Raw genomic sequence first — 22,934 nt, 5'->3', positions numbered from 1 at the left:
GGCTAGCAGACAGACATGGCTGTCCACTCCTGCTTCTCTTTATTCAGCTACTGTCCGAATTCCCCGTTGTTTACTTGTTCAGCTTGACTGTCCATCCCAGTGTCACTTTTTGGGCCAGATACCTCTGTTCTATTAGGTAAACTGTAAACTGCAGCAGCAGCCGCCCATGTTAAATAATCAGAGCTGTATTTTAAAGGAGTAGAATCCAGGACTCTAAGGCTCTAAATCTCTAAACAGTTCCTTCTGTAATTGACATATTGTCACACAAGCACGATTTCATGGTCGCCCCATAAAGCTATATGATTGCCTTTTATAGTCATATCAAAGTAGCAATGTGTTATACTATCTTCCTTACAAAAATCTGCTTTATATTTCTGATCCTTAGCCCATTCTTTAGATGCCTGGCTGTAGTAAACCTTAATCTGGATGGCAGTTCATTGAGATGTGATAGCATCATTTTCCATAGGTATACACTTGATAGCTTCCATTCCAGGTTGACAGTGGGTGGTATCATCCTGAACACATCTTTTGGGGCCCTTATATAGGTGTTTCTGCTGGGTGGGGTGGCTAGATCATGGAGCACACCTGCTTTCCTGCAGTATTAGCTACTGCCAAAGAGTTTTCCTGAGTGACCATGTTGCTTCATATCCTTGCCAACATCTACTATTTTCCTTTCCTCTTTTCCCCCGTTATATACACAGTGATGGTGGTAGTTGTGGTTATTTAAGACAGTGTCTCACTACGTAGTTCTGGCTGCCTTGGAACTTGCTTTGTAGACCAGGCTAGCTTCCTCTGTCTCCTGACTACTGGGATTAAAGGTGTACACCACTCTATCCAGTTTTTATTATTATTTATTTTATGTGTTTGAGTGTTTTGACTATGTGTATTATATGTGCACCACACATATGCCTGGTGCCCAAGAGGCCAGAAGAAGGAATGCGGTCCCCTAGAGCTAGAGTTACAGATGCTTGTGAACCACCATATGGGCACTGGAACTCGAACCCAGGTCCTTTGTAAAAGCAGTAAGTACTCAACTGCTGTGCCAGCTCTTCATCCTTCAGCTTTTTCTATTTATTTATTTATTTATTTATTTATTTATTTAGGTTTTTGGTTTTTCGAGGCAGGGTTTCTTTGTATAGCCCTGGCTGTCCTGGAACTCACTTTGTAGACCAGGCTGGCCTCGAACTCAGAAATCCGCCTGCCTCTGCCTCCCGAGCGCTGGGATCAAAGGTGTGTGCCACCACGCCCAGCTTCATCCTTCAGCTTTTAGTAGTCTTATTTTGATGAGTATTTCTTACTTGCAATAGTCAACACATCAGGGTGTTTTTGTTTTATTTTTCTTTTATGTATCCTGTTTTAATATTCTGTGTTTGAGGAATCGTTTTGTTTTGTTTTATGATAGTCTTAACTCTATAGCCCAGGCTAGCCTTAAACTCACTCCATGGTGGCATTGAGCTTGGGACAGTTCTCCTGCCTCAGTCTCCCAGGATTATAAATGTGAGGCACCATTCTAGACTTTCAGGTACTGTTTAAGGGATGTTTGCTGATTGGGTGTTACGCTTAAAATTCTAGTACTCTGAGAGCTAAAGCAGGAAGGCTAAGGCCCTTCATGTTACATAGTAAGACCCTGAGGGAGAAAGAGCTGGGGATTGAGTGTTTGCCCACTTTGAAGTCACAGAAGTATTGTCCTTTGTTTTCTTTGGGAATTTTTCTTTGTTTTGCATTCTACATTTAAATACAGTGTGAGAGAAAAAAATCGCCATAATCTACAGTTCTGACTTTCATGGCTCAAAAATATTCTTAGCTTCATTTCTGTTGCTATGATAAAATTCCCTGAGAAAAAAAGCAATTTAGGGAAGAAAGAGTATATTTTCGCTCACAGTGGCAGGAACTTGAAGCTGCTAGTCACATCATAGCCACAGTCAAGAAAAAGTAGAAATGAATGCCTTCATGCTTAGTGTCCAGCCAGCTCTTTCTACTCTTAAAAAGTCCAGGACCCCATACCAGGGAATAATGCCACCCACTTGTACGCAGCGTCTCATATCACTTATGACAATCAAGACAATTCCCCACGGACATTAATTACTACAGACCTATTTCATCTAAACATCCCTCACTGAGACTCTTCCCAGCTGATTCTAGGTCATGTTAGGTTGGTAATCACAGATGTGGTCCTTAATAGAGAGCACATTCATAGACTTGTTCACTTATTATAGACTGCATCCACACAGTTTATTATTGCTGTTGTTAATCTGCTTTATTAATTAAACCTTTTCAGAGTAGATATTGGTAGGAAAAAGAAGAGTATATAATAGAGTTTAATATATTCTTGGTCTTAGGAACCTATTGGGATTTTACAGGACATTCCCATAGATAAGTAAAAATGACAGTATTTTTTTTTCATATGCAGAACCAAGTAATGTGGCATCCTTAGTTGAAATAGTCATTCTTGAGCAAGTATGATGGCACCGCAGCACTCTTTAAGTTCTAGGGAGGCAGAGGCAGGCCGATCTCTTGAGTCTGAGGCCAGTCTAGTCTACAAAGCAAGTTCATGACAGCCAGGGCCACATGGAGAAACCTTACTCTTCCACTGCATTTCACTATCACCTTTGCCAAGTATGTACAGCCTTGGGCAGTGTTCTATGTAAGATACTAACACTAGACCTTACTCATTTCCAAACATACATAGGTCTTTCTTTATGGCAGTATGCAGTAAGTATACCATTCCAGGTACATTTATCTTAGAATCAGATATGGTGAGTTCTCCAGTTTCTTCTTCAGAGTTGTCTTTATTAGTCTAGGTCTTACATTCCCAGAATCATCTGAAGCACGCTCCTTTCTTGTTTGTTGGCGTGCACTTGCTTACTTGTTTTGAGACAGTCTTACTCACTTAGCCTCAAACTCAGACTGCTTTGTCTCAGCCTCCCTAGTACTGAGGTTTAGGCATGCACCACCATGACTGACTTAAGGAAAGTCCTGCTGAGGTTTTGATTGGGATCATGGGGACTTTCTCAGTGGTTCTCATCCAAGAGTGATTTTTGGCCTCCACAGGATAGTTGGCAATACCTGGAGACATTTTTAGTTGTCATAACAATGAAAATACTAATAGCATCTAATATCAGAAGGCCAAAAAAGCTGCTAAGTACCCAACAATTCTCAGGGCAGCCCCCCATCAGCAAATTATCACCCAGCTAAAATGTCAGTAGCATTGCTGAAAGAAGCTCTGAATTAATGTGTTCTAATTGGGCCATGTCTGCCATCTTACTATTTGTTTTCTAAGTGACTCATTGTTGGTTTTATTTTTTTGATCCCCACCCCCCACCCCTTTTTGTCTTATTCAGAGACAGAGTTTTACTGTGTAGCCTTGGCTATCCTCAAACTCACAGAAACCTGCCTGCCTCTGCCTCCTGTGTGCTGGGATATAGGCGTGTGCCACCACCACACATTCATTTTCACCTTCTTTTAGATTAATCAGAAATATTATTATCCCACTTCTACTGCCCTTGTAAGGAGGGTATTTTACCATTCTTTTAAGAGCACATCCTCTAGATTTTGTCGTGTGTTTGACATCTCAATTCAATGTATCAGATACAGGTTATCTGCCACTTCCTGGCACTTGTAGATCCTCAGAACACTGAACTCTGTCCCGGTTTTAGTGTCATACCATGTAAACTGCAAGATGATGACTGACATGCCATTTAACATTGTTTATGTTGACCTGCTCCATTTTCTTTATTCTCCCTACTTTCCATGCTTCTATCTAGGTTCATTTTTCCACTCTACTTTTTCCTTTGTGCATCCTGACAGCAATGAACCCCTCAGATTTTAATCTAAAACCGAGGGTCTTCAGCCTGGTAGGCATGCATTCTGCTACCTAGCTATACCCCAAGGCATGGCTTCATTCTGAAAGCATTTTTGTATGGCATGGGTCTGCTTTTCTTGACTTTCCTGTGGAGTATCAGTTATATGGTCTTGTTTATTCACAAGTTCAGGGTTGTCTTACATATACAATGTCTTACGTATACAGCTCCATATAACATTGTCTTCTCAGAGACTCATCACACACAGGAGCCAAGACTGAGCTTAAAGAGGGACTGAGCTGAGTCATCAATCACATATTTAAAGTTTGAGGGCAGACTTCCAGTTTTGTGACTCTAGCTTTAAAGAACACCAAAATATCTCTTGGTTTCTGTCTCAGCAACAGCCTTTCCAGAATCTTGTATTTTGACATTTCTCTAGGCTAGATTTGTCTCTAGACCATTATGCTTTTCTCTTTTCTCCGGTGACAGCTCTAACTGTGCAGGCAGGCCTCCAAAGTTTGTACCAAGTTGGGGTGGGGAGCTGTAGATCGACTCACTCTGAGTACCCCCTCCTCTGCACTGTTGGTCTACTTGTCTGCTTTGTTCACTCGGGTTTGGATGCTCTAAGAAATGTCTTTTGGGTGGATGTAATGACTCCTCTAATCCGAACACTTCAGAGGCTGAGGCAGAAGGTTTGCCATGAATTTGCGGTCGGAGACACACACACACACACACACACACACACACACACACACACACACTTAATTTGTAATTTGACTTTCATCCATCAGTAAGTGTTAGTCTGTCATATCCTACTCTACCCTACTTGAGAGAGGGTTTGTAAGATGCTGAATGTCTGCCAGGGCCTTTTCTTACTTCTAGGTATGGGATTATGAGATTGCCCTCATCCTCCCAGGGCCCTGCTCTAGAGTAGTTGTCAGTTGAAGTGTGAATTCAAGAAGGACCAGCACACCGGACAAGGGGTACAAAGGTGAGGTGGGGCTGTTATAGTTGGCCCAACATGAAGTTGGTTTAGGAAAGCATTGATAGAGTGGAAGTAGTAAAACTGAAGGAATGGTGGGATTAAGAGGTAAATGAAAGCAAGCAGAGATCTCAAGACTTCTAGCTTGAGTGGGGGTCATAAGTGACAAAGGAAAGCCATTCTGAACATGCCATTCCTTCCGTTAGGCTTGTGTCCATACACAGTCTGAGCTTGGGGTCTGCTACCCTGAGGGATTCCTACCCCCTAGTTATCTTTCTGAAATTTCTTTCTTTTTTTTTAATATTTATTTATTTATTATATGTAAGTGCACTGTAGCTGTCTTCAGACACTCCAGAAGAGGGCATCAGATTTCGTTACAGATGGTTGTGAGCCACCATGTGGTTGCTGGGATTTGAACTCAGGGCCTTTGGAAGAGCAGTCGGCACTCTTAACCGTTGAGCCATCTCACCAGCCCCCTTTCTGGAATTTTTAAGTGAATTAAGAGAGATACAGAGCCCTGAGGCCATTGCCCTAACCTTAGCCTTTTCTGACTTTTGTGTGTAATTTACTAGATACCCACTTGAGCATTTTATTTGAAGAAAAATTTCTACACCAAAAGGAAAAATGCCATTTTTTTTTCATTCCCTTTTCTTAGGTCTCTATTGTGATTTTTTGTTTGTTTTTGTATGTATGTGGTTGCACAAGTGTATGGAGGCCTTGGGTATCATCCCTCAGGAACTCTCCATCTGTTTGGTTTGGTTTGTTTAGACAGAAGCTCTCATTAGAACCCTGAGCTCACCCGTTAGACTAGACTGACTGGCCAGCCAGGCCCAATCCTTTCTCTACCCCAAATGCCGTACCATCACACCTCTTTCTTCTTGTAGGTCTCAGTGAAGACTGAACTGAGGTTGTTGTATTGACAGCAAGCGCCTTACCTGCAGAGCCCCTTGCTCAGGTTTAAGCTAATTGTGCTTGATGTTCCAGACCACTCACTGGGTCTCAGGAATTAGCCATTATCTATTCATTATTATTTCATCAAGTAGACTTCTTGGATATGGAAAATCATAGTTTTAATGGTAAGAAATACCTTTTGTTGTGCATTTGAACTTTTTAAACTGGTCCTTTTATTTACATTCTCATTTGCCTTTAGTAGTAGCTCTGCTACAGGTAAGCTTCACCACTGGTGACACACGCCTTTAATCCCAGCACTCGGGAGGCAGAGGAAGGCGGGTTTCTGAGTTCGAGGCCAGCCTGGTCTACAGAGTGAGTTCCAGGACAGCCAGGGCTATACAGAGAAACCCTGTCTCGAAAAACAAACAAACAAACAAACAAAAAAAAGAGTCTGAAATGTGTGTCCTGTCTCTGACTGCAGTTAGCTTCTTTTCCTACTCATTAATCCAGTGACAAGTACCTCGGGCAGGAGATGCCACAGATAGTGTGTAAGCCAGTCCTAGGGGAGTGTCAGTGGTCTTCAGCCAAGCTTGTGGCATCCACATTTGGCATTTTCCTGATCTAGATGAGGCTTAGAATCCTTTCTTTGGTTTCATGAGAGCCACAGATGTAGAAATACCCTTCCTCACAGGGTCTGTGGAATTCCTGATGGCACATTCTAGGTATCTGACTATGTGTGGGAGTCCTCTCCTGGTTCTCACGTACCATCCAGCACAGCTCTGAAATGACCAAGTCATGGCCCATACACACACCATGCTCCTCTGGCCTGCAAGCCCTGTGGCTACTGGATTTAGGAGTACTCACTCCTGCAGATAGAGATGGACACCAAGGAGAAAATTGCAAGCCTACCCACTAGACTGGATAGTCCTAATGCAGTGAGGGGTGATGACTTCATCCAGTGACAGCATTTTACAGTGTTACACATTTATAGTCCGGCTTCGGCTCAGTCCTTAGTACCCTTGGGCCGCAGGTTCGTGTCCTCCCAGCATGCTGCTCTGTTTCCCCAAAGGGTATGTTTGAGACCTTTATTTCTCTCTTCATGCTCTGTGTTTATTTTCTTTTTTGTTCAACATCTGTCTCTGAATTTGACTCTCTCCTTACAGAAAAGAAAAGCTTTCAGGCATCAAGCCACTCAGCCTCTTCATTACCTCTAAGCCTGCCTCCTTTGCTTTCCTGCCTTCTGTGCTGCTGAAATCTCTTCCGCCATGATGTCCGAGGCAGTATGAGCTCCTGATTCCTTCTCTTTGGCACGCTCTTCTTCCCTTTGTATTGCTGTCAGCCTCACCCAGCTCTGAATCTTCCTCCGTATTACTATCCACATAAAAATGCTCATAGCCTCCCATCCTCACTTAAATTCTCTCAGTGACAAGATCAAGCAAAAGAAATCTCCAGGGGGCGGGGGGGGGGAGAAGAGAGGAAGAGGGAGTTGTAGAGGAAAGAGGAATCACTTGTAAAGGTCATGAGGAAACCTTCTTAGGTGCTAGAAACATTGTAGGTCCGCACATGCATGAAAACTTACACTGACTTACCAAGACAGCGTGTTTTACTCTGTATATGCCTTTTCAGCAGCACAGGAATTGGAACCTAAACTCGGCCTGGCCCAGGTCATTGATCAGGCATGCTATTGTGAAACTCAATTCTGGCTTGCCCTGTTCACTAAGAACCTAAATTTAGATCTATCCTCATCCCTAGAGACTTTGGCGTATGCTTATATCCCTCACTAACCTGGGGATACTCCAAGAATAGGAGCTCGTTCTTTGCAGTCTCCTGTTCCCCTTTGCACTTGGGGCCCCGTGAATGTCGGCTGGATGGATGTCACTTGGCTTTGCCTTGAGCTTGACCCTGTTTACTCAGAAGCTTCTCTCCTCTAGCCTGCAGGATGTTTCCTCGGTGAGAGGAAGGCGGTTGTACAATGGCGGTGTTTGACACTCCTGAGGAGGCTTTTGGCGTCTTACGTCCGGTCTGTGTTCAGCTCACAAAGACCCAGACAGTGGAGAATGTGGAGCATCTGCAGACACAGTTACAAGCCATAAGTGACACTGCTCTTCAGGAACTACAGCAGTACATCCTCTTCCCTTTGCGATTTGCCCTGAAGACCCCAGGGCCCAAAAGAGAGCGCCTGGTGCAGAGTGTGGTGGAATGTCTCACCTTTGTCCTCTCTTCCACATGTGTGAGAGAGCAGGAGCTTCTGCAGGAACTCTTCTCGGAGCTTTCTGCCTGTCTGTACTCTCCCAGCTCCCAGAAACCCGCAGCTTTGTCAGAGGAGTTGAAATTGGCTGTCATCCAGGGACTTAGCACCTTAATGCACTCAGCTTACAGGGACATCATTCTGACTTTTTATGAGCCCTCCATTCTGCCTCGTTTAGGATTTGCTGTGTCTTTACTGTTAGGATTGGCAGAGCAGGAGAAGTCAAAACAGATTAAAATTGCTGCCTTACAGTGTCTGCAGGTTCTCCTCCTTCAGTGTGATTGTCAGGACCATCCAAGGCCCTTGGATGAACTGGAGCAGCAGCAGCTGGGGGATTTGTTGGCATCTTTCTTACCTGGGATCTCAACTGCGCTGACCAGAATCATCACAGGAGACTTTAAACAAGGTCACAGCATTGTCGTGTCTTCTCTAAAGGTCTTTTACAAGACAGTGGGCTTCATCATGGCTGATGAACAGCTCACAAGGATTCCAAAGGCCCAAGCAAAACCTGTAGTTGAGCACAGAGTAGCAGCCCTGATGATTCACAGAGAAGCAGACTGGGTAAAAAGTACTGGTGACAAGCTGGCCATCTTTATTAAAAAGATAATTGACTGTGTCTCCGTTCACCCACACTGGAAGGTGAGGCTGGAACTGGTAGAGTTTGTGGAAATCCTGCTTTTGAAGTGCACTCAGTCCCTGGTTGAATCCACGGGACCCCTCTTGAAGGTGTTAGTTGGCCTAGTGAATGATGAAAGTCCGGAAGTCCAGGCCCGGTGCAGTACAGTGCTGAGGCGTCTTGCAGATCAGAAAGTAGTAGTGGGCAGCAGAGCCTTGGCTGACATCTTGTCAGAAAGCCTGCATTCACTGGCCACGTCTCTTCCCCGCCTGATGAACACACAGGATGATCAGGGCAAATTCTCTACCCTTTCCCTGTTACTTGGGTATCTGAAACTGTTGGGCCCCAAAGTGCATGTGATTCTCAATTCTGTGGCCCATGTGCAACGCCTTTCCAGGGCCCTCATCCAAGTACTGGAGCTAGAGGTGACTGATGTCAAGATGGTGGAAGAGCGGCGCTGGAACTCTGATAACCTGAGTGCTTCTGCAGAGGTCTCAGCTGCACGGCCATGGAGCAGAGTCCAGAGGCGATACTTCCGATGCTTCACTGACGAGAGGGTCTTCCTGCTCCTTCGGAAGATCTGTCAGCTCCTGGGTTATTATGGGGACCTGTATTTGCTTGTGGATCACTTTATGGAACTGTACCATACATCTGTAGTTTATCGGAAGCAAGCTGCCATGATCCTTAATGAACTGGTTGTAGGGGCTGCTGGACTGGATGTAGAAGATATTCATAACAAATGTCCAAGCATGGGCCCAGAGGAGTTGAGAGAGATTGTGAAATCTATACTAGAGGAATACACAAGCCAAGAAAACTGGTACTTGATTACCTGTTTTGAAGCTGAGGAGGGGGAGGAGGTGATGATGAAGCAGCAAGGCTTCCAGGCTGTCACATCTGGTGTCCACACCTGCCAAGTTGTATCTTTTCCAGCCCTGTCAAAGCCGAGTCCCACTATCTGCTCCATGAACAGTAACATCTGGCAGATATGCATTCAGTTGGAAGGGATTGGCCAGTTTGCATATGCATTAGGAAAAGACTTTCGTTTGCTTTTGATGTCAGCTCTCTATCCAATACTGGAGAAGGCGGGAGATCCAACCTTGCTTATTAGTCAAGTGGCTACTAGCACCATGGTAGATATTTGCCACGCTTGTGGCTACAACTCTGTACAACACCTGATCAATCAAAATTCAGACTATTTGGTGAATGGAATCTCTTTAAATCTGCGTCACCTCGCTCTGCACCCTCATGCCCCAAAAGTCCTAGAAGCCATGCTTCGGAACGCGGATGCCAGCCTACTTCCTTTGGTAGCAGATGTGGTTCAGGACGTCCTGGCCACCCTGGACCAATTTTATGATAAGAGAGCTGCTTCCTTTGTCAGCGTTCTGCATGCTCTGCTGGCAGCATTAGGTACGTTGAAAGCCCTTTTTGATTCCAATTGAGATAGGCAGGATCCTAGTTTCCTATTCTTGTTTTATTCCATGTTCAAGAATGTGCTATGGAGAATACTGAAAAGGCTGTCTCTCCAACCCCACAGGGGATTGTTGGGCTCCATTGTTTATGTTTTGTACTTTGAATATCTCTACCATTTATTGAGCAGAGATATAAACCATATAGGCTAGCATTTTTTATTTTACAAATAAGAAAAACCAAGGCTCAATGAGAACCTGCTTAGCCAGGGTCACATTATTAATAGGGGATAAAGTTGAATTTGTGGCAAGTTTATTCTTCTCAATATCCTATGCTGCTACTAGTGCTTTAGATTCGGCAGCATGTGTGCTGGTAGAGACCAGGAGCAGCAGAGAGTGCTCCACCACAGAGAGCTGTAGCAGCACATAGAACCTTTCTTTTCCGTTCTTTCTTTGGGTAGTGGTTGGCTCTGGGAATTGAACTCAGGACCTACATGTGCTAAGCAGGTATGCTACCACTGAGCTCCATCCCTAACCCTCTAATAGAATTTTCTAATGATGGTAATATCCTGTGTCTCTTCTGCCATTACAATAGCCAGTAGGCGTGTGTGGCTAAATCTACTGGGGAATTGAATATTTTGGTTTGGTGCCCTTTTTTTTTCTTTTTAGAATTATTTATTATTATAGGTAAGTACACTGTTGCTGTCTTCATATGCACCAGAAAAGGGCATCAAATCTCATTACAGGTGGTTGTGAGCCACCATGTGGTTGCTGGGATTTGAACTCAGGACCTCTGGGAGAGCAGTCAGTGCTCTTACCCGCTGAGCCATCTCGCCAGCCCTGGTTTGGTGCCTTTTTAAAGACAGGGTTTCACTCTGCAACCCAGGCTGCCCTGGAACTCATAATATAGTCTGAACTTGAAACTTGCAGCATTCCGCCTGCCTCAGCCAAAATTACAGGTGTGAACCATTATATCCAATAGGGAATTGAAATTTTAATTCTTTTTGGTTTTTATACCCATGTGGACTATACTGGACAGCAATAATCTAAAAACTTTTAAAAAAACATTTATATTTATTTTATATATGTGAGTGTTCTGCCTGCATGTGTATATGCCTACACGTGTGTACTCGGTAACTGAAGAGGCCAGGAGAGGGCGCTATATCTCCTAGCACTGAAGTTAGCTTGTGAGACACCATGTAGGTGCTGGGAATTAGACCTGGGCCTTCTAGAGGAACAGCCAGTGTTCATACCTACTGTGCCATCTCTGCCTCCTAAGTGCTGGGATGAAATGTGCCACTATCACTATGACCATCTTTAACTTTTTTTTTTTTAAGATTTGTTTGTTTTGGGCGGAGTAGGGAGTGGGGGTATGCATCACATACACGCAGTGTCCTCAGAAGCCAGAAAAGGGCGTCAGATCCCCTGGAACAGTTGTTACAGGTATCTGTAAGCTACCACGTTGTACTAACCCATGTCCTTTGGAAGAGCAGCCAGTGTGCTTACCTAATGAGCCATCTCTCCAGCCCTTCCTTTTAACCTTTTAATTGTGCAAGTTGACTTAATTGTCTCTTCTATATTTTGATCCTGATGTGCCACCATTAACATGGCACAATTTGTACCATGAAAAAAGCCAAACTTGGTAGGATCATACCTATAATCCCAGCTGCCAGGAAGCTCAAGCAGGAGGATCATAAATTCAAGGCGAGCCCGAGCTATATAGCAAGACCATGTCTAATCAATAAATAAATCCCTCAGCTGGACAGTTAATCATTGAATGAAAACATTGAGCTATATTCTGGTGCCTTTATCCAAAGAACATATCTCCAGTGCTGTTAATAGCCCCTGAGGCAGAGGAAAGGTCCTTGACCTCATTCTATCAGGTTAAAAGGACAAGATCATGAGAGTAACTTTCTTAGGAGAAGCGACTGGGACAAGGACTGTGCTCTACTCTGAGGTGACATTTATAGTGTTCACTCGTTCATTCATGAACATTCACAGACAGCATGAATGCTTGCTTCACTCATAAGGATGCCTGCTATATGTCAGAGGCTACACTAAGTAGTGAGGATACAGCAGTGAACAAGATAAACAAACTCAAGGAGCTTTCCTGCTACTGAGAGAAATGATAAACAAGTAATGAAAGCATAAGCAAGCTCAGGAAGCCGCTGATAAGCGCTTTGAAGGAAATGAAAACCTCATGCAAGGGAGAAACGGGAATAGGCTACTCTAAGTTGCATGGACAGGGAGGGCCTCTCTGGGAAGCGCCACTAAGGCTGTGACCTGAAGGCAGAGGAGGGAGCCAGGCTATATATGGCTGTAGTACTTTCTCTACGATTCTCAGAACACTATCAGCAGAGTGGTGTGAAGACTATTCACACTTGGGGAAGGCGTGTTTGGAGAAAATGTTGTAGAGAGTGTAACACGGTTAAACATGAACTAGAGCGATCCTACTGGGCACTAGGCCAAGAAAAGACATTGGATCTGGACTGCAGTCACTCAGAAACCATGACAAAGTGGCTGAGGCTAAAACACCCTAAAGAAGGGAAGGTTTGTCTGGCTTGTGGTTTCAGAGTCCAAAGTCAGCCTGCCGTGTTGCTTAGGGCCGTGATAAGGTAGGCGCATTTTGGTCAGGGCCACGGGTGAGAGAAGCAGTTCCTGTCATGGCAGGCAGGGCTTCCCCGGTAGACCTGCCGTCATTACTTCTTCCTCCCAGGTCCCAGCTCTTACAGTTGCCACCAGCTCTCAAATAGCACCATAGCTAAGGGACAAGGCCTTTGGGAGGCATTTCAGATCCTAACCCTAACTCCTGTCTGTGCTAAAAGTTATCAGCTGAGCAGCTGTGGACAAAACCCACACAGGGTTAGAGTGGCTTGGACCACCAACTAAGGCAGCTAACTACTTAGACATTACAGACTGGGGCCAGCTTCTGTGGCCCAGATGTCTCATCTCTGCTACAGTGGGAAACCAGATTTTATTTCATCTTAAAATTTAAACATTTTACAAAAAGGCTTAGGAAGCTGGAAGGATTTTTCAGTAGTTAAGAGCACTTTTGTTCTTGCAGAAGACTCAAATTCAACTCCTGTCACCCACATGGTGGGTCACAAACATCTGTAACTCCAGTCCCAGGGTAGCTGATACCCTCCTTACTAACGCAGGCACCCAAATGGTACACAGACACATGCACACAAGCAGTACACTCATAGACACAAAATAATATCAAAAAATTTAAAGCATTGGAAATGTGTCTTTTCAGGAGGTAGCACTTTTGGATTTTGGAATTTGAATTTTCTTAGAATTCTGATGTCTTTGGTAATCTGAAGGAGGAATGTCAAAACATCCTGTGTAGCACTTTGTAAGTAGAAGGTTGGGGTCCACATTACAGTAAGGAAATATGGACAGTTGAGGTGTCTGGGACATTGTCTGGGACATTGTGTGTTGGGGTGGGGGGGTGTAAAACAAAATTGGAGATGGATTTTCCACAAGTTTTGAAACAACTCAATATGTAATTGCATTTTGAGTAGTAAGTCATAAAATTAATGCTCACTCACAGATTACAGCAAACAGCACTTGATGCTAGCATTTCAGTTTGTCATCAGATGGCCTTTCTTTTAAGACGAGAATGGAAGTTGCTTTCAAAGAACTTCTGAAAAGTCATGATAGAACCAAGTACATGTATGTTTTAGGACACTGAGTTACTGAACATGCATGCTTCATCTGCATTGTCTAAAAAGCAGCAGGTGCCCCAGGGAAAGGAGACCCATGCACAGCAAGGATGAACCAGGAAGTCTTCCTGTCACCATCCTTCTGCACTGGGGGATGGGGGTTACCCCATGCACACAAGGCTGTGGTGCTCTTAGGGCTGCATCACACCCTACTGTGTCACGGCACCAAGTCTAACCAACCCTTTCTTGGTTGACATTTCAGTCCTCCTTCAGCCTTTGCCACAAATTACATTTGCCGCGCTGTCTTTTGCCTTCAGTATATCAGTAGCATAAATCCTAAAAGAAATACTTGTTCAAGAGTTTTACATTTAAATTTTTGATTGAGAGTATCAAATTGTTCTCCTAAGAGGTTGTACCAATTTAAGCTCCTTTAGCAATGTAAAAGTGCCAGTTTTGCCACACCTTCCCCCCACACTTTCTTATTACTGAGCTTTTGATCTTTGCTAATCCAATAGGAGTAAAATAGCACCTTATTATAGTTGTAATTTGCATTAAGAATGAAGTTGAGCTTCTTTTCATATGCTTAAAGCCCATTTGTGAGCAAAGACATTTTCCAATCTGACACCAGCTTTGAATGTAGAATAATCTGCAGTGTAGACTCCCAGCAGCAGAAGTGCTGTGGCTAGACTTGAACCATTTGGGACCAGCACCTTAGAGTGTACCCACTGCCTAATTTATACCTAGGAGTGAGACACTGAAGAAATGGCACACTTAGCACAACTTTACTCCCCGAACTCAGGAGATAGAAGCAGATGGGTCTCTGCCTTGTCTTCAAAATTAAATTAAATTAAAATTTAAAAGGATGTTTAACTCTTTGTGTAAGAACTTCCACATATGGGAGGAGTTACAGAGACAAAGTTTGCAGCAGAAACTGAAGGGAAGGCCATCAGTGACTGCCCTACCTGGGGATCCATCCCATATACAGTTACCAAACCCAGACACTATTGTGAATGCCAACAAGAGCTTGCTGACAGAAGCCTGATATAGCTGTCTCCTGAGAGACTCTTGCCAGTGCCTGACAAATACAGAAGTGGATGCTCACAGCCATCCATTGGACTGAGCACAGGGTCCCCAATGGAGGAGCTAGAAAAAGGACCCAAGGAGCTAAAGGGGTTTGAAGCCCCATAGGAGGAAGAACAATATAAACCAACTAATACCCCTAGAGCTCCCAAGGACTAAAGCATCAACCAAAGAGTACACATAGTGGGACTCATGGCTCTAGCTCCATATGTAGCAGAGGATGGCCTAGTCGGACATCAATGAGAGAAGTCCTTGGTCTTGTGAAGAAGGCTCTATGCCCCAGCGTAGGGGACTGCCAGGACAGGGAAATGGGAGTGGGTGGGTTAGTGAGCAGGGGGAGGGGGGAGGGGACAAGGGTTTCTTTTGAGGGGAAAGAGGAAAGGGAATAAAATTTAAAATGTAAATAAAATATCTAATAAATAAAAATTTAAAAAAAAAAAGAAGAACTTCCACATAGTAGCAGGACACTTCCCTCATAAAAATCTGCTCCTCCTTAAGAGTCTTTGCTATTCTGGTTCTGGGCAATGGCTCCTTAATGAAAAGGAGATTACCAGGTGCTAAAAGTGGCAGGCCTTCGTTGGATGCAGAGGGGAGGGTACTGACCAGCGTGGTAAGAAAGAGTGGCGGTGCTGGTGCTTTACTCTCTGAGTATTCAGAACCTTTTTTAACTAAAGGCTTGGAAGGGCCTCAGTATCCATGAATGGCTCAGACTAGAACTGCTGTAATCAAATAAGGAATTTAGCCCCTGGTGGACACTACACATTCACCCTGACCTGCTGCCTCCTGGTTCTCGTCATGATCTCTGCAGAGGCCTACAACCCCTCAGGGCACAAGTGAAAACCACTGGAATGGCTTAAAGTTTATTCTGTGGTGACATGTCAGAGGCACTGGAGACTTTTTTCTGTTAAAGTCCCAAGTGAGAAGAGAGACGTTTTTTAATAAGGAGCATATCTTGTCCTCGGAGTTACATCATTTGTATTTCTTCTCCAGTCTTACGGTTTTGATTCTGCACTGAGTTCCCACCCTATGCTGTGGGCATATTAGGGTCAAGAGTTCCATGGTGAAGATTCACATACCAAACAGTACACACAAAATAAATATAGTACAAAATACCTGGGGAAGAGCATGGTGCTGTGTAAGGGATGGCTTTACTGGGAACTTTCTGGTTGTTCTGAAATGTGAAGTAATTGGAATTAGCCAGATGTAAAGAAAGTGTTCTGGACATTCGAGAGCGATGTATAAGAGTTGTCCTGAGGCGGGAAAGTGCCTCACCTGCTAAAGCCACTGAAAAACAGCAAGTTGTCAGGTACCTGACTGGAGTGGGTTGGGGTGGGGGTTCCAGGAACTAGTCAGTGTCTAGGTAGGATAGTTCAGAGCCATGCCAGTCTTGCCAAAGAGCTTAATCTACTTATAAAGTGGCAGTGCCTGTCACCAATGACCAGGGTCATCATGATGTTTTCTTTCAGCACACTGGTTCCCAGACTCGGGTTCTACTGGGCAACTCCAACAGCGTAGTTTAGAAGAGGAGGGGAGGCAACTGCCAGCAGCTGGCGAGGCTAGCACCACAGCCGAGGACATCGAGCAGTTTGTACTGAGCTACCTCCAAGAGAAGGATGTGGCAGAGGGAAATGTTTCTGACCTTGAAGCTGAAGAAGGTAATTGCTATTTATTTTGCTTTCATTGGTTCCTTCTTAAAACAGATCATTGTAGAAACAACAAAATCATTGCAGAAAAAAAGTTGCTCCAAAACTTATCCTGTGCACACATATGTGTGTGTAAACTGCTTCCAGTTTCCATTCCTTTTTAAAAAAACAAAAACAAAACAGAGTTTTCACATGGTTGCTTTTGTTTTACATGGTTGCAAATAGTCTTTTTTTTGTTCTGATGAGGACTGAACCTAGAACTTACTACCACCAGGCTCTGCCATGTGCCCACTGCACCAGAGTCTAAATGTACCACATCCTTTCTGGGTTTCATTAAAGGGACACTGCAGGTTTTTATAACCAGGGTTGGAGTGGCAGCTGCCAAGCATCCATCTCCCATGTGAAGTTGAGGTTGCCTCTAGCCTTGCTGTGATAAACAGCGTGGCAAAGGATGATTCTGTGTGTGATCTTTTCCACCTACATACATCTCTATAAATTCCTTCAAGTGAGGGTTTCTCCATCCAAGATAAAAACATCATCTGATGCTGACCAGATTGCCTTCCAGATCAATATACACCTTTCCAACAATGGCAAGGGTGCGAAAGTTACTTGCTTTTTGTTTCTATGTTGACAAGTCAAAAATGGCTTATTATTGTACTTTGCATGCCTTTGATTAATGCCCAAGTTGGACATATTTCTTTATGCTTCTTCCTACTATCCCCCCTGCAGGTCCATTGTCTATTCATAAGCTTCATCTTTATTGGTAGAGAAATATTGCAGTGTTTTTCTTACCTATTATATGAGAGGCGAGAAAAAGAGAGTTCAAGCCAGTATCAGCTCCGGCCTCTTGTTTTATTCACAAACTCAATCTGGAGCTTCAGGTCACAGAAGGATTAATAAATTATTAGAATCGCCTCTGCAAATATAAAATGCCAAGTCATAATGAGCTTGGTGGTCCCAGGACTATCCTAAATGGAACTGAGTCCCAAATTAGTTTGTTAGGTTGGAAGTGAGCAGATTTCTTTTTTTCTTTTTTATTTTCCCATCTGTGCTCTGATTCTAGTAAGTTGGAGCCAACACATTCATTCAGGATAACAGGAGAGTATACTGCCCAGGATAACAGGAGAGTATACTGCCCAGGATAACAGGAGAGTATACTGTCCAGGATAACAGGAGAGTATACTGTCCAGGATAACAGGAGAGTATACTGTCCAGGATAACAGAAGAGTATGCTGCCCGGGATAACAGGAGAGTATGCTGCCCGGGATAACAGGAGAGTATACTGTCCAGGATAACAGGAGAGTATGCTGCCCGGGATAACAGGAGAGTATACTGTCCAGGATAACAGGAGAGTATACTGTCCAGGATAACAGAAGAGTATGCTGCCCGGGATAACAGGAGAGTATATACTGTCCGGGATAACAGGAGAGTATATACTGTCCGGGATAACAGGAGAGTATACTGCCTAAGATAACAGGAGAGTATATTGTCCAGGATAACAGGAGAGTATGCTGCCCAGGATAACAGAAGAGAAGAGTAGAGCTCGCCACAGTGAATGTAACAGATTCCCTTCTGAGCAGTGGAAAGTGGCACAGGTCCAAACAAGGCTCATGCAGAGTGGAGCTGGTATGGCTACCGTGGACAGAGTGCTTGCTCTGTTGTAGCCTGCCAGACTTTGCCTTCTGTTTCTTTGCTAAGCCAACCCAAATCTTTCTATGAACCACTGTCCAACCTTACCAAACCTACAGCTCTGAAGAGGGGATGACTGGGTCTATCATGATCAAAGTTGTCATTCTAATCCAAAATTCAAGTTCCCATCAATAAATCTCTTCTCCTGTGACTAAGATCTCTGGTTCTTAGGCTAGTAAGATAATTCAGTCAGTAAAATGCTTGCTGGGCAAGCATAAGGACCTAGGCTTGATCCTCAGAGTTCACATAAAAAGACTGGTATGGGCTTGTAATCCCAGTACTTAGGATGTGAAGACAGGCAGGTCCCTGAGCTCTCTGGCCAGCCAGCCTAGTCTATTCAGTGAGCTCCAGACCAAATGAGAAATCCCGTTTCACAAAACAAGGTGCAAGGTGGATAACTTTTGAGGAAAAATGCCCAAGTTTGACTTCTAGCCTTTATATGCATGAACACACACACACATGCACACACACACCCACACAATCACACAGAGATCTGGTTCTAGTAGATAGTTTCTGGGATCAGTTGGAATGAATTAAACCTTCCTCCAAAAACAGAAGCTCACATCCCTGGAACAGCACTCTACAATAGTCAAATTTCAAACAGCAGATCTCCCCCAACCCCACCCCACCTCACCCCCAAAGAAAAGCAGGCTAGCCCTGTCACTCTTGCAATTCCCAGTCTTCGTGAGTATTTGGTTTCCTTGATTTCATAAGATTCTTGGTCTTGATACAGGTTTGATAAGAATGTTCTGTTTAACCACATAAAGGCACCTCATACATCCAAAGTCTCGTTCTCTGAGATACGTTTCCATTCATCTTCTCAGCTGATATGGACACTAGTGCAGCTGTATTATAAGGCTCAGGTTTCAAACAGGAATCTGAACCCAGAAAAAGTTAAGCAGTGCCCACCCCAGTGGGAATGCTAACTCAGAGCTGCTGGGGGATAGTGGAACAGGGTAGGCCTCTAAGTAGACAGTACAGTCCTGCAGGGTGGGGATGGGGCCTGGGTTTCAGGCAGAGATGATGACAGCTGTGACGTCCTCCTCAGTCACTCTGTATCAGCAGATAGATAGCCTTATCCCTTTGGTGCAGGTGAGACCATGGACAGTGGGAGGTGTTAACAGGTTGTGGAGTCTCCCTGGTCCAAGCCCCAGATCTGTGTATGCACCAGGCTGCCTTATAATGTCTGCTCTCAAAAAAAGATAAGAAAGTGTTGGTGCTGACCATCCAAAGATCCTAGTAGAAATGGTAAGCTTTGGCCCTCTGTGGTCAAAGGATGAATCAAAAGGAGAAAACAGAGAAAAGGTCACACCAGATACTGCCCAGCCTGGGGCTTCAAATTCAAACTGTGTCCCAAAAAAAGTTTTCAGTCGTCTGTTATCCCATTTCTTATCCCTCCCAATACATTGTTATTTTTTTCTCCCATGCAAAAATTCATAGCATAGAGCCTGTGTTGTGTGTGGCAGACATGGAGATGGTGTGCCACTTACTGAGTAGCCTTGGCTAACCTTAGACTGATATCCACCTGTCTCTTAGCCTCTTGGGATTATAGGTGTGTGCCGCCACATGTGGCAAACTTCTTGTGTAACTTAGCCTAGATTCCTTACAGAGCTTCTCTGGACATTTTCCTCTTAAGTCCTATTCTGGAGTCTGAAGCTGGCAGTCACGTTGGGTGGCACACCTTTCTAAAGCATTCTCACCAATCCGGTTCTTTCAGAGGTGCAGTCAGCCCCTCCCAAAGTGGATGAGAATGACACCCTTCCAGATGTGGAACCACCACTGCCAACGCACATCCAGATAGCCAAGGACGTGATGGAGCGCTGCATCCACTTGTCAGCAGATAAAAATCTGAAAATCCGCCTGAAGGTCAGTGTGTGACCCTTGTCTTCATGAGTAGAGCAGCAAGTCTGAGATGTGGTATGGTCAGTGGTAACTGGATAAGCAAGCAGATTTCCTCATTTCCTGGTCCATGTTTGATGTTTATAAGAAGCATCAGGAGGAGTTTTTCTGTGAGATGACAGTTTTAACATCTTTCTCTGTCAGCTCAAATGCCAAGAGGGAGCTGAGTCCCCTACCTTGAAAACTGTGAAGCCTAGTGGGTTCACTGAGTCCCCAAGGCAAAGAGTAGCATGTGCTTCCAAAGGCTTCCATCGATTCTGTGCTGACTTGATGCGGGATGCAGCTTCTAGTAATTTAAAGTGGTTATTCTAAGCCTGGACCTTATTTCTATTTTCATCATAGGAAAAAAAAATCTAACACTTTCTGTAATTTGACTTCCTCATATGTCAGCAAAAGCCTGTGTGTGCTGCTGTCCTGACCACTACCTACAATTGACGCTGGCTGACAGTACTCAGTAGTAGATTAAAAGGTCAGTGTGCATCTAGGCTACCCCAAACCTCTCTGGTAAGACTGGCTGGCCCTCAGCTTCCTGCCTACTTCTGATAGCAGCAACAAGACTTGGCCCCACCATCTTCTCAGCCTGCTCCAGCTCCCTGCTTCCTGTCTCCTTCAGTGGCTCTGCTGCTCATTTCCTACACCTGACTGAGCAGCTCTGTTGATGTCACACAGTACCTGCTGAAGTACAGGTCCTTTCCAGAACAGGTTCAAGTCCTTTCATAGTTCTGCCAACATCATATGACCACACATTTTTGCTGTGGTCTCCTAAGGGCCTCATCACTTCTTAACACCCTTCAAATCCCTTCTTCACTCAGCAGCTACGATGATCTTCAGAAACATGGCTATGTTGGGTCATTTCTCTGCTAAGACACTTGGAAATGCCCCAGTATACTTAGCACAAAATGAGATTCTTAACATGACCTTTGATGGTCCAACTCCATCTCATTCTCCTATTGTGGCTGCCCTCACTTCTTAAGCAGGACACACTCTGGGTCTTTTTTGGTTTGCTGTTTTGTTGGTGCTAGGCATGGGACCCACAGCACTGCACATGCTCAGTAAGCACTTTATCCCTAAGGTCCATCCCAGCCTCAGGGTCTTTGTTGTTTTGATCCATGTGTAGAGACCCTCACTGTGAGCTGAGCTAGTGCCTGCTGGTTCACCACTTGTGTCTCCTTCCCAAGTGTGTGCTGTAAAGGTTTTTTTTTGTTTCTTTACATTGTACCCTTTATAGTCTTTTCTCTATTGAATGGTATCTAAGGTCTTTCCCAGCTAACCGTAAATCCCATGAAGGCAAGGAAGTGTATATATATTTGTCCTTGTATACTGAGTGTCCCCTAATACCTGGCCTGGACTGAGGTAAACAGGAGTAGCCAAAACTGGGCGATGAGGCTCATTTTGGAAGCAAACGGTCTATCAGGTTTCTAGTACTATCTTAGTGCTTTTCTCAGGCTCACTCTGTTCAACTGCGACTTGGTCCCAGACATCTGATTTCAAGCTCTACTGCCTATTCTATCTTTTCTTTCAGGTCTTGGATGTGCTGGGTTTGTGTGTGGAGGTTCTACAGACCCACAAGAACCAGCTCCTTCCCCTAGCTCATCGGGCCTGGCCTTCACTCGTACACCGACTTACAAGTGATGACCCCCTGGCAGTGCTCAGAGCCTTCAAGGTACTGACACCCCTGTCTGTCATGGGATGCAGGTCTGAAGCACAGAGGCTGCCCCCATCTTCTGCATCACTTTAATTTCTCTGACCTCTGGACACAGAGCTTGAAGAAAGTGCAGAAAAATAAGTAAAGTCCAGGAGAGACTACATGACAGTCTTTTGACTTTAAAGCTGGGTGGACTCGTAAAGGGAGGCCACTAGTGTTCACTGAGCATCTCTTGTGTGCCGGGCACAAGCTTGGCTTTGCCCACATGGAAGCTTACTTCATAGTGATCTTGCTACCTCTATTTTTGGCCAAGGTCAGAGACGATAACTTACCTTGGGACTGTGCAGCTAGTAAGGGATAGAACCAGGTTAGGCTCAAGCTTCATGAACTGCATGAGAGTCAAGGTGATGGCCCATCTACAGTCACCATGTTCAGGTGGGGCTTAGGTACAGTTCTGTTGGGGATGAACTGAACTCTGGGGAAGGCCTTTGAAAAGCTACAGCCTGTAGAGATGTCGTTCTCCCTGGTTAGTTTGGCCATATGAGCACAACAATTTTCATTTATTTATTTATATCCTTCCTTGTTCTAAAAAGCACTAAACGGCATCCTACAGAGATACTTTACCATGCAAGACAGCATAAATTGGAAGTGGATGAGCAAAATGAGGCAGAGGGAAGAGATGTGGAGGGGTGGCAAGTGGGAGCTGGGATGCAGTCAGTATGCCCGGCATCTCTTGCAGCCAAAATACCAGCTTATATTTGAAGGACATAATTGATAATGTTAATTCCAAAGCAAAATTCATGAGATGGTGTGTATATGTGTGTCTCTGTCTGTGTCTGTGTGTTAAGAGGAAAGGGGGAGAGAGAGAAGAGAGCCTGGGGGAGGCAGAGTGGGAAGGAGGTATTACTAAATCTTATTCAGATGTACTGTTTCCCTTTATGAAAATTAATAGGTTATTTAAAATGACAGGCAGTGTAGAGAAATGAAAGCATACAAGGCTGCTTTCTCCACTGCAGACACATTAATAGGGCTTTACCTGAGGTCATGTGATACAGCTGAGGTCCTGAGAGGAGACCTTACTCTGCAGACTGGACGGTGCTCTGTGCCCATTATGCCTTGCTTATTGATTCTTAAAGAAAGTCCTATCCTCCTGTTTGCTCAGCCTTGTGCAGTGGGGCAAAACATTTCAATATGTTCTGCTACAGAAAGTTTAAACGACACATGCAAAGAGACTGCCTGTTGTGAAAGATAGAAAAGGGCTGATGTACATGAGAGATTATGCAGTCGAACACACAGAACACAGTGATGGCTCCAGCCACAAACACCAGCCTTGGCTTGCCAGGGAGGGACTGTAGTCTGGCCACCATCCT

At 44.4% G+C, this 22,934-nt stretch overlaps 1 protein-coding gene across 3 annotated transcripts in view; it reads left to right on the top strand.

Moving 5' to 3' along the window:
- The window catches only part of Tti1 (TELO2 interacting protein 1), a 46,673-nt gene that overhangs the window by 11,513 nt on the left and 12,226 nt on the right, over positions 1–22,934 (top strand). The window contains exons 2-6 of one of the 3 annotated variants that reach the window (XM_011239826.3): positions 5,667–5,858; positions 7,605–9,944; positions 16,155–16,343; positions 19,738–19,886; positions 21,442–21,582. In XM_011239826.3, the coding sequence (XP_011238128.1) occupies positions 7,646–9,944; positions 16,155–16,343; positions 19,738–19,886; positions 21,442–21,582 (2,778 nt within the window). In that variant the 5' untranslated portion in view covers positions 5,667–5,858; positions 7,605–7,645. Of the gene's footprint in view, positions 1–5,666; positions 5,859–7,604; positions 9,945–16,154; positions 16,344–19,737; positions 19,887–20,309; positions 20,389–21,441; positions 21,583–22,934 lie in introns of those variants that run through there. The other 2 variants (XM_006500333.4, NM_029282.2) reach the window with 2 other exon arrangements.

The sequence above is a fragment of the Mus musculus genome, chromosome 2, assembly GCF_000001635.26.
Source record: "Mus musculus strain C57BL/6J chromosome 2, GRCm38.p6 C57BL/6J".
Classification (NCBI taxonomy): Eukaryota; Metazoa; Chordata; class Mammalia; order Rodentia; family Muridae; genus Mus; species Mus musculus.
This window is presented reverse-complemented; position numbering and strand designations above follow the sequence as displayed.